The sequence below is a fragment of the Cibotium barometz genome, chromosome 2 (genome assembly GCF_041138505.1).
Source record: "Cibotium barometz isolate CiBa-2024 chromosome 2, ASM4113850v1, whole genome shotgun sequence".
In the NCBI taxonomy this organism is placed as follows: Eukaryota; Viridiplantae; Streptophyta; class Polypodiopsida; order Cyatheales; family Cibotiaceae; genus Cibotium; species Cibotium barometz.
In genome coordinates this window covers 17,296,052-17,312,443 of record NC_141047.1, presented here as the reverse complement: position 1 = coordinate 17,312,443, position 16,392 = coordinate 17,296,052, and the positions used below count along the sequence as shown (strand labels likewise).

At 47.2% G+C, this 16,392-nt stretch overlaps 1 protein-coding gene across 2 annotated transcripts in view; it reads right to left on the bottom strand.

Annotated features, from left to right (window-relative positions):
• The window catches only part of PWD (chloroplastidic phosphoglucan, water dikinase (ATGWD3)), a 112,783-nt gene that overhangs the window by 51,281 nt on the left and 45,110 nt on the right, over positions 1 to 16,392 (bottom strand). For both annotated transcript variants that reach the window (XM_086814584.1, XM_086814592.1), the window contains exon 7: positions 15,426 to 15,510. In XM_086814584.1, coding sequence (XP_086670710.1) covers positions 15,426 to 15,510 — 85 coding nt within the window. The remainder of the gene's footprint in view (positions 1 to 15,425; positions 15,511 to 16,392) is intronic.

The window sequence follows — 16,392 nt, the reverse complement described above, 5'->3', positions numbered from 1 at the left end:
GGACCTCCGGAGGTGTGATCCATGTGCAATGGGTGTAGAGGCTGAAATGAAATGAAATGAAATGTTATATTAACGTCCAAAAGGCCAAAGTGACCTATGAGACCAAAGTTACAACCATGTGACATCTGATACACTGTCTGGAGAAGAAAAGAAAGAACTGAAGGTAAGTATCTAGCCCTACAATACATCAGTAGGGAGCATCCGGAAGCAGCTACTAGGGAGAGTGGGAAGCTAATGCTACTAGTCAAAATGGGGTACATGAGTACATGGATACATGAATATGGGGGAGTACAAAAGTGACAGTGAGTACAATAGTATATGGCTGAATTGGTAATCATCCTAGGAGCTCTAGCATGGGTCTCTGCCGGATGGCCTGGATATTTGCCATAGTGAGATGCCTGGTTGGACGAGCCCGATGCCTCGCAATGATGCTCTGAATCCTCCGGTGTAGGCACAGTCTCCGATGTGAGGATCCGCGAACCCTCGGGCGTCTGGATCTGCCCAACTGGATAGCTCTCTCAACTAGAGTCCCACGGGGTGCTTGCTGCTGGGGTGTCGGCTGTGTCCTCCCGGGTAGTCCCTCTAAAGAAGTCAGTAATCTGTCTCTGGCCAGTCTGGCGTCTGCTCTCCTGATAATGGACTCTCTGAGCCTGCGGATCTCAAGGAGATAAAAACCCAAGCATCTCTGATCACAATAGTCCATGACTCTAGCCAGTGGTCCGAATCCCTCTTTGAAAAGGCAATGGTAGTGCCCTCGAATCTCATAATATGCTGTGCAGCGACAGATGTAGTGCTCCTCCGTCTCTAGCTATCTATCTCTATCCAACAAATCTGACAAATCCTGTCCCCTGGAGGTATGCCTCTAAATCTGCCTGTCTCTATCTCTAACTGATGTGAAGAGGTGCGGATCTTCCCAATGGCGCACCTCAATCCATGAGACAGATGGGTATCCATGTAGCTCGGTCTAAGTATAAAGCCATCCTCACTGGTGCGGAGAAGATGGTCTCTATAGAAAGCCATCTTCGTCCCCAACTCTTGTGAGGGCTATAGCCATGTCCTCCTAGTGTCCAACTGAATGAGGTCCTGTCTGATGACTCTACTAATCTCAGAATGTGTCAAGGTGAGAGAGGGTGCCTCTAGAGAGTATTGGAAGGGTGGAAGTCTGTCTAAATTGAACCCATGGAGCTCAAACCAGGATGCTATCTGCGCATACCAACATGAAGTGTCTCCCTCCATGGCTAGCTGATGAGAGGACTCTAAAGTAAGTCGTGCATACCGGTGTCGGGGAAGCTCCCAGGTGCTATGAATGAAGGACACTGATCTAGCAAGAGCCTCGACTACGATCGGTGGTGCTCCCATCTCGGCTCTGATAATCTCATGGGGTACCGAGGCCTTAGCCTGAATCATCCTCGAGATCATGGACACAAGTGGTCCTATCCATTGTATGTGCGTCCTAATCGACTGTGACGATCTAGGCTAGGCCCCCAGATCTGTACTCCATAAAGCATCGCCGATGTGACCAGCGTGTCAAAAAGCCACAGCTTAGTGCATGGCTCTTGAAATTGTACCTGTGAGCACATCCTCTCTAGACCTCCTAGTGCTGCATATCCTCTAGTCAGTCTGGCCTCTGCTGCCCCTGTCATGGAAAATGTGGGCCCAGTGAACACCACTTCGAGATATGTGTATGAGTCAACATACTCCACCGTCTCCTGCCCATATGTGAAAATAGGCGCTGATCTCCAGACCCACTGAGCTGTAATATTAAACACCATAACCTTGGTCTTACCAAGGTTAGCTGAGAGCCCATTGTCTTGTGCATAAGCATGTAAAGTATCCAAGTGCCTCTGCATACCCTCTGGTAAGTCTGCTATAAGCACAATATCATCAGTATATAAGAGCAGAGGTATCCAAGTGCCAGCCAACTGGGCTCCTTTGTCCCCTCGTGTCCCAATATAATCAGAGATCTCATCAATGTATAGTCCAAATAGAGTCGGAGAGAGCGGGCAACCCTGTTTCACCCCTATAGTGGACTGTACTGGCTGGGAGAGACCCTCTGAAGTCTGCACCTGCCCAACTATTGTCTCATGAAGTGCCATAAAACCCCAAATGAGCTCACATGGAACCCCCAAGTCTTGCTGCCTGCGCATCAGTCTAGCTCTGGGCACTGTGTCAAAGGCCTTGTGGAAATTCACAAAGCCACGGTAGATCCACCTCCCATGTGCTCTGCCCTCCTCAATGATAGCCCTGAGGGTAAAGATATGATCCAAAGTAGAGAATCTCCTCTTGAAACCGGCCTGTCCCTGAGCTCGGACCCTTGTCTCTCTGCCCATCTGCTCAACTCCTGCTCAAGAATAGAGGCATATAGCTTGGCCAGCGAGTGACCAATCATAATGGTGCGGTAGTTAGTCGGCAGGCTCGGATCTCCAGACTTGAGTACCGGCACAATCGTGGAAGTACTCCAAGTCCTAGGAAACTCCCCACACATGGCTCTATTAAACATGAGAGCTAGCAAGTGTGCAATCATATCTCTAGCATGTATGAAATGCTCGGCTACAATGCCCTCATGATCCTGTGCCCTCCCTGTATGCAATTTGTTGATGGCCCTCCTCACCATCTCTGCTGTGAAGAAGGTATTAGTGGGTGGATAGGGCTCAAGAGGGTTCGATAGTGTTGGCTGCTCTGGTACTGTGTAGAGGGAGGCTGCATACTCACCCCATGTATTTGGAGAGGTAATGGCCGGAGGCGGGGGGGTGCTCTCTAAGCAATCTCCAGGTCTCCCCAGAATCCTGACTCAAAAACAGCTGATACATGTCTCTCTCCAGCTGAGCTAAGAATGCTCTCTTCTTCCGCCGAATGAGACATCGGAAGATGATGCGTGACTGTCTATATGTAGTAACAGCTGTGGCCACCTCTCTCTGTAGCCGGGCTCTGAGCTCCCTACAGTCATCATCATACCAACTATTCTCGGGCATGCTCCCAAGACGTGGTTGTACTGCGGGCTGCGTGTGTGGGAAGGCCGTCGCTGCAGCTGTATGTAAATCCTCTGTCAGGATCTGTGTGAGCTCTGCTAATGGCCTCTGTGGATCCTCTGCACTCAACAAGCTATAGATCTCTGCACTGTATACTCCATCAGTCTCTCTCCAGAAGGTATATCTCGGGTGATAGTAGGACTGCCCAACCTGGCGGGTACTGTAGTGGAAATCCACCGTAAGGAGAGAAGTGCATGATCCACCGTAACTCCGATGGGCTTGGGGCCAATCGCAAAATCCTGGATACTCCGGATGAAGGCTGGCGAGGCTAAAACATAATCCACTATGCTGGGGCCATGTCTGTGTGGAAAGCAAGTAACGCCACTGGCAAGTGTATACCTCTCTAGGCCATTTAAAATGGCCAGCCCATGTGCAGTCCCCATGAGGTATCTCCCATACTCAGTACACTCCACCTCATCCTGTGATCTCCGGGTCAAACACATCTCCTCCACATCTATCTCTCTCAACATCTCCTCCGAAGTGTCAAAGAAGGAGGTCTGGTACTGAGCCGTTCGAGCATTAAAATCCCCAAGTATGATAACATCTCCCTAACTGGAGAACTCCCATATGTCCTCATCTAGAATCATATATGGAGATTGCCCCTTGGGCGCTGCATAATGAGATGCGCTGGGTGGAAAGTAACATATAGCAATGTATAGGGGTCTACCCTCATCTGCCCTCACTCTGACCCACATTTACCTTGCGCTCTCATCACAGCGCATAACATGGATGAGTGGCTGAAGCTCCTCTCTAAAAAGAACTGCAACTCCTCCAGATCCACGACCACCATGCTTCGAATGGGCCTCCTGTCTACAAGTCTCCCATCTGTATCCCGCCACTCTCGGTAATGTGCTCCCTGGGGCCTGATGTGTCTCCGAGTAGAAGATGATGTCCTTGTCTCTGAAGCTGTCCTCAAATGCCCCCACATCCAGTCTCAATGCTCCGTTGTAGTTCCATACTGCAAGTCTCAGATTGGTCCCATAGGTCTCACACCGTCAAGTGGTGTGTCTCTCTAGTATCACCACTCTGCCTCCGCTGTAAAATGCTAGCTTCCCTTTTTCTCTGGCTGCCCTAATCTCCGGCATGCACTCCCTCATATGTGCTAGCTGTGCCAAGGTGAGGTCATCTCCTAAAAAGATGCCCGTTTTCTTAAGGGCGGAGCGCTTGGCCAAGAAATCCTTCTTGGCCTCCGCAAGGTGGGAAAGCGTAAAATGAGAGCTCTCTCCTCCATTCTTGTCTTTCTTGCCCACTCTCCAAGCCCCCGTGTGTGTAGGCCTCGAAATGCCCATGCGTGTGTATAAATCTCTGACTTCCTTCTCTACATTGTCACCGTCCTTAAGACCCGTGATTAGCACATGAAGTAACGTCTTCCCAAAGTTACAACTATGTGACATCTGATACACTGTCTGGAGAAGAAAAGAAAGAACTGAAGGTAAGTATCTAGCCCTACAATACATCAATAGGGAGCATCCGGAAGCAACTACTAGGGAGAGTGGGAAGCTAATGCTACTAGTCAAAATGGGGTACATGAGTACATGGATACATGAATATGGGGGAGTACAAAAGTGACAGTGATGAGTACAATAGTATATGGCTGAATTGGTAATCATCCTAGGAGCTCTAGCATGGGTCTCTGCCGGATGGCCTGGATATTTGCCATAGTGAGATGCCTGGTTGGACGAGCCCGATGCCTCGCAATGATGCTCTGAATCCTCCGGTGTAGGCACAGTCTCCGATGTGAGGATCCGCGAACCCTCGGGCGTTTGGATCTGCCCAACTGGATAGCTCTCTCAACTAGAGTCCCACGGGGTGCTTGCTGCTAGGGTGTCGGCTGTGTGTCCTCCTGGGTAGTCCCTCTAAAGAAGCAATAATCTGTCTCTGTGGAGTCTGGACTCCCTGCCAGTCTAGCGTCTGCTCCTGATAATGGACTCTCTGAGCCTGCGGATCTCAAGGAGATAAAAACCCAAGCATCTCTGATCACAATAGTCCATGACTCTAGCCAGTGTCCGAATCCCTCTTTGAAAAGGCAATGGTAGTGCCCTCGAATCTCATAATATGCTGTGCAGCGACAGATGTAGTGCTCCTCTGTCTCTGGCTCTATCCGACAAATCTGACAAATCTTGACCCCTCGAGGTATGCCTCTAAATCTGCCTGTCTCTATCTCTAACTGATGTGAAGAGGTGCGGATCTGCCCAATGGCGCACCTCAATCCATGAGACAGATGGGTATCCATGTAGCTCGGTCTAAGTATAAAGCCATCCTCAGTGGTGCGGAGAAGATGGTCTCTATAGAAAGCCATCTTCGTCCCCAACTCCTGTGAGGGGTCTAGCCATGTCCTCCTAGTGTCCAACTGAATGAGATTCTGTCTGATGACTACTAATCACAGAATGTGTCAAGGTGAGAGAGGGTGCCTCCAGAGAGTACTAGAAGGGTGGAAGTCTGTCTAAACTGAACCCATGGAGCTCAAACCAGGATGCTATCTGTGCATACCAACATGAAGTGTCTCCCTCCATGGCTAGCTGATGAGAGGATTCTAAAGCAAGTCATGCATATCTGTGTCGGGGAAGCTCCTAGGTGCTGTGAATGAAGGACACTGATCTGGCAAGAGCCTCGACTACGATCGGTGGTGCTCCCATCTCGGCTCTAATAATCTCATGGGGTACCGAGGCCTTATCCGAATCAACCTGGAGATCAAGGACACAAGTGGTCCCATCCATCCTATGTGCATCCTGATCAAACTGTGACAATCTAGGCTAGGCCCCCAGATCTATACTCCATATAGCATCGCCGATGTGACCAGCGTGTCAAAAAGCCACAGCTTAGTGCATGGCTCCTAAAACTGTACCTGTGAGCACATCCTCTCTAAACCTCCTAGTGCTACATATCCTCTAGTCAGTCTGGCCTCTGCTGCCCCCTCCATGGAAAATGTGGGCCCAGTGAACACCACTCCAAGATATGTGTATGAGTCAACATACTCCAATGTCTCCTGCCCATATGTGAAAATAGGCGCTGATCTCCAAACCCACTGAGCTGTAGTATTAAACACCATAACCTTGGTCTTACTGAGGTTAACTGAGAGCCCACTGTCCTGTGCATAAGCATGTAAAGTATCCAAGTGCCTCTGCATACCCTCTGGTGAGTCTGCTATAAGCATAATATCATCAGCATATAAGAGCAGAGGTATCCAAGTGCCAGCCAACTGGGCTCCTCTGTCCCCTCGTGTCCCAATATAATCAGAGATCTCATCAATGTATAGTCCAAATAGAGTCGGAGAGAGCGGGCAGCCCTGTTTCACCCCTATAGTGGAGTGTACTGGCTGGGAGAGACCCTTTGAAGTCCGCACTTGCCCAACTACTGCCTCATAAAGTACCATAATACCCCAAATGAGCTCACATGGAACCCCCAAGTCTTGCTGAGAAGATCTAACCGGATAACCCAGCTGGTATCCTCGTGAGAGAGCCGAAGAAAAGGGGAATCCAAACTGCACTGAAGGGGTGGTAGGCAGTCCATGCAGAGCCCATATACTGAGAACCAAGTGGAAACTAATGCATACCATACTCCAGAGTGGCCCTCAAGCCTTGGGTATCTGTGGGGGTCCATGTGACTGATGCGATGGAGGTAGGTGACTGTCTGGAAGAGTGCATCCACTACCATCCGGGCTGCAACAAACTCTGCCTGGATAATCTGGTGTGGGACTGATGGTTTGATGCGGATCATACGGGAGAACATCATGACTTGGGACCCCTCAACTCGGTGCCAATCCTCATCGGATAAATTTGGTCCCCAGAAGGCTGCTCCATACATCAAGGCTGGTGTGACGAGGGTGTCAAAAAGCCAACCGTTCGTCTGGGGCTCTTGGATGTGTTCTGGCTTCTGACTACATTGAGAGATTGGGGGACAGAGGAGCCCAGCTAGCAGGAACATGGATCCCACTATTGTTATGTGCTGATGATATTGTGTTGATCTCTGACTCCCCTGAGGGTATGCAGCGTCATCTGGATGCTTTACATGAGTTTGCACATGATAGTGGACTGCCTGTCAACCTTGGCAAAACCAAGGTTATGGTGTTTAACACCACGCCACAGTGGGTTAGGCGATCAGCTCCCACATTTACATATGGGCAGGAGATTGTGGAGTATACATATGCATATACATATCTTGGGGTAGTATTCAGTGGGCCAGTGTTTTCGATGATGAGAGCAGCAGAGACTAGATTGACTAGAGCACATGCAGCCCTGGGTGGTTTGGAGAGGATGTGTTCGCAGGTTCAGTTTCAGGAACCTTGAACGAAACTTTGGCTTTTTGACACTCTAGTGACATCAGCTATGCTTTATGGAGTGCAGATATGGGGACCTTCAGTGGGCCATCACAGCGTAGGCGGATGGAGAGGTATGGAGAGGCCTTTGGTATCTATGATTGCTAGGATGATTAGAGCCAAGGCCGTGGTACCTCATGAGATTATTCGAGCAGAGCTGGCGGCTGCCCCTCTGGTGATTGAGGCTCTTACGAGATCAGTCTCCTACATACATGGCTTGTGGGATCTCCCCCGAGACAGATATGCACGCCTCGCCCTTGACTCCTCCCGACAGTTAGCTTTACAGGGAGACACGGCTTGTTGGTATGGACAGATGACATCTTGGTTCCAGGCACATGGTTTTAGCATGGACAGATTGCCTCCCTTCCAGTATTCTCTGGATGCACCCTCTCTCACTCTCACACGGACAGAGATTACCAGACTCATCCGTCAGGATTTAGTTCAGCTGGACATTAGGAGGACATGGATACAGCCGACTGAGGAGCTGGGCACGAAGATGGCTTTCTACAGAGAGCATTTTCTTCAGCTCACAGCAGATGGTTTTGTGATCAGACCCAGTTACATGGATGTACACTTGTCTACAGTACGATGTGCTATTGGTCAGATTCGCACACCCTCACACCAGCTTGAGATTGAGATTGGCCGATATAGAGGTATACCAGCTGAGGCCAGGATATGCCGAGTATGCCATGGGGAGCCAGAGACAGAGCTGCATTATATATGCCATTGTACTGCATACTATGAGATACGTGGTCGTTTCCACTGTTTATTCAGAGAGGGTTTTGGACCACTTTCCAGAGTCATGGGGTACCAGGACCAGAGGTGTTTGGGTTTGTTCTTGCTTGAGCTGGGGAGATATAGAGATAGCCTGCTTAGGCGCACAGAGAGCCAGACTCAGAGGCACATTACAGACTTTTTTAGTCCAGCCATCACTACACGAGATGGACCACAGCAGCAGCAGGACATGGATACCGCCCACACCAGCGGAACACTGATTGATCGTGCGATTGAGCTTGGGTGGTCCAGACCCCACAACTATGGAGGAGGGCATCCCAGCATAGACGGAGGTTGCAGCGGCGGATTCGGATTATTCTTGCGAGACATGCGGGACACCCAGTCAGGGTGCTGACCACAGGGGATATTGAGGAGATCCGCCAGCGTCCGATGCAGCACATATTATGAGATGGAGGCACCTCCATAGTGTACCCCCCCGTTCCATATGATATTGTATCCCCTCACTGTACTCCACTCACCTCCATAGCGTACCCCCCCCCCCCCCCCCCTCACTATATTCACACCCTATAAGGGTTTCTGTTTACCTTCCAGTTCCAGTTTCATTTTCTAGGTGCCAGTAGTATCATCTTTATTTTTCATTTTCTGGTTTTTTATCCAGACATTGTATCAGATCCACCATGATGTAACTTTTTGGTCTCATAGGTCATTATGGCCTTTTGAAGACGTTAATATAACATTTCATTTCATTTCATTTCTCTCATTCTTGGTGAGAAAGCTCGATCCATTCTACGATCCAGATGCCCGCAACCCCCCCCCCTTCCCCCCTCCAACGCCACGCGTCAGGACCCTCCACCACACACAAACAGATCCAGGAAGTTCTCTGCCAACATGACATGCTCCCATCACAGAGGCCTGACCCTCTTTCTACCCTGAGATAGTACTGGCTGATCATGTGCTATCCAGATGTATACACACATTGGAGTTTTTTTCATTTACATTCCAATTCTTCCATGGCCTAGTATATCCATGGTACCATTGTATTAATTATGGTCTCAAAGACCTTTGGGGTCTTTCGTAGATGTCAATATAACTTTCTTTCTTCTTTTTTTCATAATAGAAAATATATTACCAAATTACTTTACAAATGGCCTCATGGCCGCCATGTGATGTACTAGCTTTCCCTCACTAATTACTCCAAACCACAGGTGTAGCTCGAAGTACCCTCATCCAATACATAGTTGTGTCATTCTCCACCAAATCAGCTGACTGACTTGCCACAATAGTAGCCATTTTATACGACCTATGTGAGTTGTACTACCAACTTTTGCATCAAATATGAAGGCATTCCTAGTTAACCAGATATGCCACATACCTGTCCACTTGAAAAAATGAAAGAAAACTGAATGTTCTAGGTTATCTGGCCCATTCGGAATCTTACCAAAAATCCAATCCTTAACCTTTACGGGCCTATCTCTCACCGGAGTCCATACGCGAGAAAGGAAATCCCACACCTTCTTTGCCACCGGACATGAAATGAAAAAATGCGGGCATGTTTCCAAGCATGTAGTATAAAACACACAATTACCAGAAGCAATCCGCCGCTGTCGCAACTGGTCTCCCAATGGTAGGCCTTCAACTAGCATGCATCATAGGAACACCTTCCCTTGATATGGAATCTTAGACCACCAGCCCTATAAGATTACTTCCTTCCACCAGGCCCTACTTTTCCTGATGTTCCATACCCTATTAGCCTTCTCAATGATCCAGCGTTTATCTTCTACCATCATATGGTACACTTGATTTGTTGTACGCTGGACAATGTCCCGAGGCTTTCTAAATGCCCAATCTAACCAAGGTTGCTGATCCTCCAACTGAGGAATATCACCAAACGGTGTAAGTGTTGCCCTCACCTTCTCCTATAACTGTACATATCCACGTGGAACCCGAAAATATTGACGGATTTTTCGAAAAGACAATAAGAGGCCTCTACGTGGCAACAAAGCATCCATAATTCTCACTAGTCCCAATCGAGCCATTCTATTGAAATTTGGCCACTCAACAAGTTTGCCAAGCCACTCCAGAAATCGTAAAGTAGCCAACACCTCACTTGCCATAGAGTTCAACTGCAACCACTCACCTAAAGGCTTCCATTTAGTGTGTGCCAACACCTTCTTCCATGAGATCATCAAATGAGAAAGGAGAGGTGAAGCCACCACTCGAACTTGTTGGGAACCATTCACTACATCCCACATGTACCATCAATCCTAGTATTACCATGCACAAGTACGACCTCCTCTATGAGGGTCTTAGCCATTACCACCCATAGCTCTTGAGATACACACATATCTTGCAATAAAGGCCATCTCCTAGCGACGATATATAATCTGACATCTAATAAGGCTACCCCTCCACTCCTCTTTGGAGTAGTAACATGATCCCAAGAAATCCACGTCTACCCTGGCTCATTTCCTACTCTTTTCCATAGCATAAATCAAATTGGCTGTTGTATTTGATGTAAAGCTTTGTCCGTCCATGGCAATAAAGGCAAGAAAAAAGATATCATGCTAATCATAATGGATTTGTGCCACTTTGAGCCGAACATGCATAGGCCAACCCTGAGATTTCCAATACACAAACTTATCATTTATCCTTGCAGAAATCCATGCAAACAAAGCCTGTGAATCAACATTAACTCCGAAGTGGCGTGTGATGCATCCCCTTTGTATGACCTGCCCATTCCATCCCAAACCAAGCAAATCGCTCTCGGTACAGTTTATTAGAACAGATTTCTGCATATTAATGCATAACTCTGAACTAAGACCAAAAGTATCCCAAACAGCCATAGCCTTCTGAACATTATCTCTTTGAGCCTTAAGGAACATGAAAGAATCATCTCCCAATGTCTAGCCAACCATCTGCTCTCTGCTTGGAAATGTAAGCCCTATAACTTCACCGTCCTCCACTAGCTTATCCAGTCGAGATAAGATTGGATGTGTAACAATTACAAACAAGAGAGGACTAAGTGTGTATCCCTACCTGACCGATCTCGTCAAATGAATGGCTTCAATCACCCCACCATTAATCATAAGCCTAGCCACTGCATGTTGACTAATAGTATAAATCAAAGAAGACATGCGAGGGCCAAATCCCATAGCCTGTATAAGCTATGATAGAAAGGACCAACTAACGTGATCATAAGCCTTTTCAATATCCAGTTGAATCATAACCACCTCTTGCCTCGAAGCCCTTGCATAATCCATTCCAATTTGTACATTCAGTATATTATGCAAAATATTCCGACCATTAATAAATCCATATTGCCTTGGATGAATCAAAGTAGGAAGAAAACACTGCAACCTCTTGGCCAACACCTTTGCAAATATCTTATACATGCTCCATTGACGTACATTAATTGGGGATGGAGCTTTAGGCAATAAACGTACAAGCCCAATCTTTTAACTCGCAGACATGATACTGTATTTCACACCTCTTGAAAAATAGAAGCGAGAGGAACCTTCAACTCATCAACATACTTTGTGAAAAGCTAATTGGGGAGCCAATCCCATCCTAGACTTTTCTCTTTAGGTAAATGCTTCAACACAGCTTCCACCTCATCCTCAGAAATATCTCTTTCCAATTCATTTGCAGAAACATCTGATACTTGGTGACGAACCAAGTGAAACAAAGACTCTCTAGCTACAATGACATCAAGAGATACGACCTCCTGCGGACCCAACAACTGGCGATAAAAGTCCATACACACATCTAGAACACAAGCAAGATCACTAATCAATACTCCTTGCCTATCTTGTGTCCTGACAATATTCTCACGTGCATGCTTTTGCTGCAAACGAGCAAAGAACGTATGTGACTGACAATTAGAATCCATTAGGACATCCATTCAAGCCATAAGGTTATATCTCACATATTGAATCTCATGCAAGGCTGCAACCTGATGGGACAACCAAGGCTGCAACCTGATGGGACAACCAATCAATAGCTATCTCAATGTCAGGGCAAGAACCATCCTCTTGAACCACCTGGTTCAAATCAACCAATAACGATTCTAGGTTCCACAACTTCTCCCTAAAATATAATGCATTATGAATCCCATACTGGCGAGAGCAAGCTTTTGAATATTGAACATACAACACTCCCAAGCTGACACCCCAACAGAGATTACATAGCCTCGAAAGTTTTGTAACACCTGCAACATAAACTGATTGAAAACAGTATGCTCCAAGAAAGTCTGGTTAACCTTAAGAGGAGCCTTTCCCAATAATGCATAGAATGTCTATGTATCTCCAATACCAAAGAGAAATAATCTGACAAGATATGATTATATTCCACTTGCATGGACAATATCTCTGGAAGAAAAAAATCATGCTGGCAAATATACATTCGGTCCAGACGAGCTCTTGTACCCACGTACTGTTGAGAGGCATATGTAAATCCTCTCATGCGGGTGTAGCCATGACCACATCTTGTTTCAAATTTTCTTTCGTAGCTTGAGGTCTCAGATTATACCAAGAGTGTGATACCCTGCCTTGGTTATCTTTCTCTCGAGTCCATCTTGTGGCACCAAGAAGAAATGATAAAGAGGCACCATGAACATAGCTGTCTGGCGAGTGCCTCTCTTCGCCACCACAAGCCAAGGTTTGTCTTCTCTATCTGCCAAAACTTGTTTACCTTTATCTACTGCTCACTTTGTTTTGCTACTTGTTTGCCCTTCTCTATATTCAAACCAGATGGTAAAACAGGAACTAATGTATCCTTATGAGTCGGACCTAGGACACATTCAGTTGTGGCTGAGCATTCACCTCCTATGGACACTTTGAAATGGAGTGACCCATCTCACCACAACGGAAGCAATGGCCTGCAAACGATCCCCACTTTAATTTGAAATACAAAGGGTCAAATCCATCCATGCATAACCTCAATTGTCAAGGTCGGGGCTTCCCAGTATCCCACATCATGCAAACCCTGTTTTTATTCTTGGACGACATTCTCAGGTCCACGAACACCTCCCCAATAGTACGCACGGCCAATGGTAACAATTCCCACATAGTTGATGGAAAGTCTACAACCTCCACCCAAATAGGGCATGGCTAGCGCAACATATCTCTATACTCTGCCATAGGGCGCCAACCAACTGTCCATCTAGAAATAACGGGACTTCCTGCATAACCAAATCACGAACTTCTTTAGATGAGAATAGGACCTCATAGAATCCGTTGGGACCGTCAAAGATCTTCTCCACAAAATTACCATCTAATAAATCATGTAACCAATCTATAATCTTGTTGAAGAATGGAATTCGTCCAGTAAAAAAGAAAATTGCAGCCTTGTTATGAAAGCATTCCACTTGTGCCACAAACCGCCATGTTTCCACTCGGGCATCTACCACTTCCTCTATTGGAACCTTGGTAGCCCTAACATGATTTGCCATCACATACGGCTGCAAAATTTGATTAGCTTGTGCAACTCAAAAGTTAAAAGCCACCTCATGGTTCTCTTCCTGAGGTGCATCAAGAAGCAAGGTATCCTGAAGCATCCGACCAGCCTCCTTCTCTCCATATTCACCACCGATCAATCTCTACCTTTTAGCTTGATCTTGAGACTCTAGCTCTGGCCCTCCACCCTCAAACTTCTCTGCATCTTTTGTTGAGACATGTGCCTCTACAAAATCCATATCTATGGCTCCCTGACTCATTTCCACTGCTCGACACCGAAAATTAATGCTTCCACCACAAGAAGGAGAATAGATATGTTTCAGCCCTCAAACAAAGAGGCGAAGATCCACTGCCTGGATAGAAAATCTGCCTGCACAAGTGGCTCCAAAAGGAGGGTAAAACCCTAGCACAACCAGCATAGCTGGTGGAACTGCTTTAGGCTCACCCACAGAGAAATTAGGGCAAACACAACCACTATTCAAGCTGAAAATCTGCGTGCGGCTGTGATCGTGAATTCTCCACTGCCCGGATGGAAAATCTGTTTGCACGAATGGCTGCGAAAGGGGGGTAAAACTTAGACGCACAGCTGGTACGCGTCACATGCCATGCGTATCACGATCGGCCAGCTCAAGGTATCCTCCCACCGCCTTAGAGTAGAGACTGGCAGAGCTGAGGATATCCCACATGAGGAGAGGACATGCACAATATGCATCACAGGAGTAGTAGAGGATGAGGCCCATTATATGCTCAGTTGCCCGGCTTACTATGAGATACGGGGGAGATTCCACTGCCTCTTCCGAGAGGGATTCCGACCACTCACACGGGTGATACAGTTTGAGGATCAGAGGTGCTTGGGCATGTACTTGATGGAGCTCAGATGACACAAGGATGTAGTGTTGAGGTAGCATGCTGAGAGACAACCCCGGCTAACAGGACATCTCACAGAGAGCCATCACAGATTTCTTTGTGGTACATACACCCACATCGGAATCCACTGCCCACAACAGTTCCTCTACTACGACATTAGAGCCCACCACCCGTACCCACGGTCCAGCTCCACGCCCCAGAGAATTCTTAGTGAGAGAGATCGATCCATTTTGCGAGCCAGACGTCCCCGACCTAGAGCATCAGGACCCTCCACCACACAGAGACAGATTCGTGAGGTATGTCACGCTCCCATCACAGAGGGGCCTGACATTCACTCCACCATCAGATCGGTTCTGGCCGAGGTGGGTATCGTCATTAGCTGATCAGAGCATATCTCACTCTACACAGGATCATCTGGTGATCACATGTACTGTCAGATGTTTTCATTTTACTTTTTCTTTCAGTTTTCCATGGCTCAGTATATCCATGGTACCATTGTATTACTTTTGGTCTCATAGGCCCTTGGGGTCTTTCATAGACGTTAATATAACTTTCTTTCTTCTCTCTCTCTCTCTCTCTCTCTCTCTCTCTCTCTCTCTCACACACACACACACACACACACTTCTTTTCTTTTTTTTGGTAATACTTTATATTACTAGTGGGAAACCACCAAGTGGAAGAGAAACCCCACAATCAAAATACAGAAAACATGAGGTACTTTACAAGCCCAGCTGTCTGACATTGAGACACCTAAAATTTAAAAGCAATCAAAGAACACTTGTAGCTGGTGCAAGGGGAGATCTCCAAGGTCAAAAGCATCTGAAGAGATAAAAGAAGGGATCTCCTAAGGAAAATACACACACACACACACACACGTGCACGCGCTCATTCAAATCGACTTGTCACCTTCTGACCTTTACTCTCAAGCATGCCTTTCACACACCTAAACATCTCAATTTGTCTTGCAAGCTAGGCGATATACACAATCCTTTAATGCAATCCAAGCATGGGTAAAAGAACAAGGACCTTCTTCCGTGTTAAAAAGTCTCCCAAAATTGAGATGTTGTGCTCGTCCAAAGAAGGTCGAATCGACTCCAATTGTTCAGTTAAGCTGCCAAATCCATTAAAACATGAAATGTGTAAAATGCGCCAAAGTATGATATGTTCTCTCTCTCTCTCTCTCTCTCTCTCTCTCTCTCTCTCTCTCTCTCTCTCTCTCTCTGTGCTGAGATGACCTATGCACCTCTGCTCTATGCGCACCCACCTGCACACCTCTGCCCGCCTCCGTGCGCACCTCCGTAGGCTGCCTCGCTGCCCTGTGCGCAGGCCACCTCGCTGCTCTTGCTCAGGCCCCCAAGGCAACAACTAGAAGGGGAAAACATGTCTCAACCCCTGGAGGGGGAACAGGATGGTGAGACAACCTTTCACACCCCCACGAAGGCACCAAATGCCTACCGCCGCAGAAGACTGAGGGAAGGAACCATGTCACCTAGCTCACGAAGGATTACGAAGATGGCCTGACGAGATGAGGCCCTTTATGAGGAGATACAGCTTCACATAAGGACAGAGATGAACACCATGCGACAAGAGCTTGAAAAGGAATGGACCGAGCAGATGCATGCCCAAAGGAAAGTGATATACGAAACACTGAAGGAAGAGATATATGTCCAATTGAAGGGAGAAATGCAAGCCCAGGTTGAGATGGAATTAGCCCAAGCCTTGATGCACACGGAAATGAAAACAGAGATGCAAAAATGGAAGGATGACATGCTCCGAGAGATTGGCACAACAGGTGCATCGTACAAAGGCACTTTGAAGACATGCATAGCTGACCGCGAAAAAGACATCACAGAAATGCAAAACACTTTGGAATCATGCAAGGCAAAAGTGGCTACAGGTGAGAAGGAAATGCATTCATGGGCTGAAATTGCCAGTGCCACAAAGAAACAAATTGAGGAAGTCAACCCATGGATTGAAGTAGTAAAAAAACAGA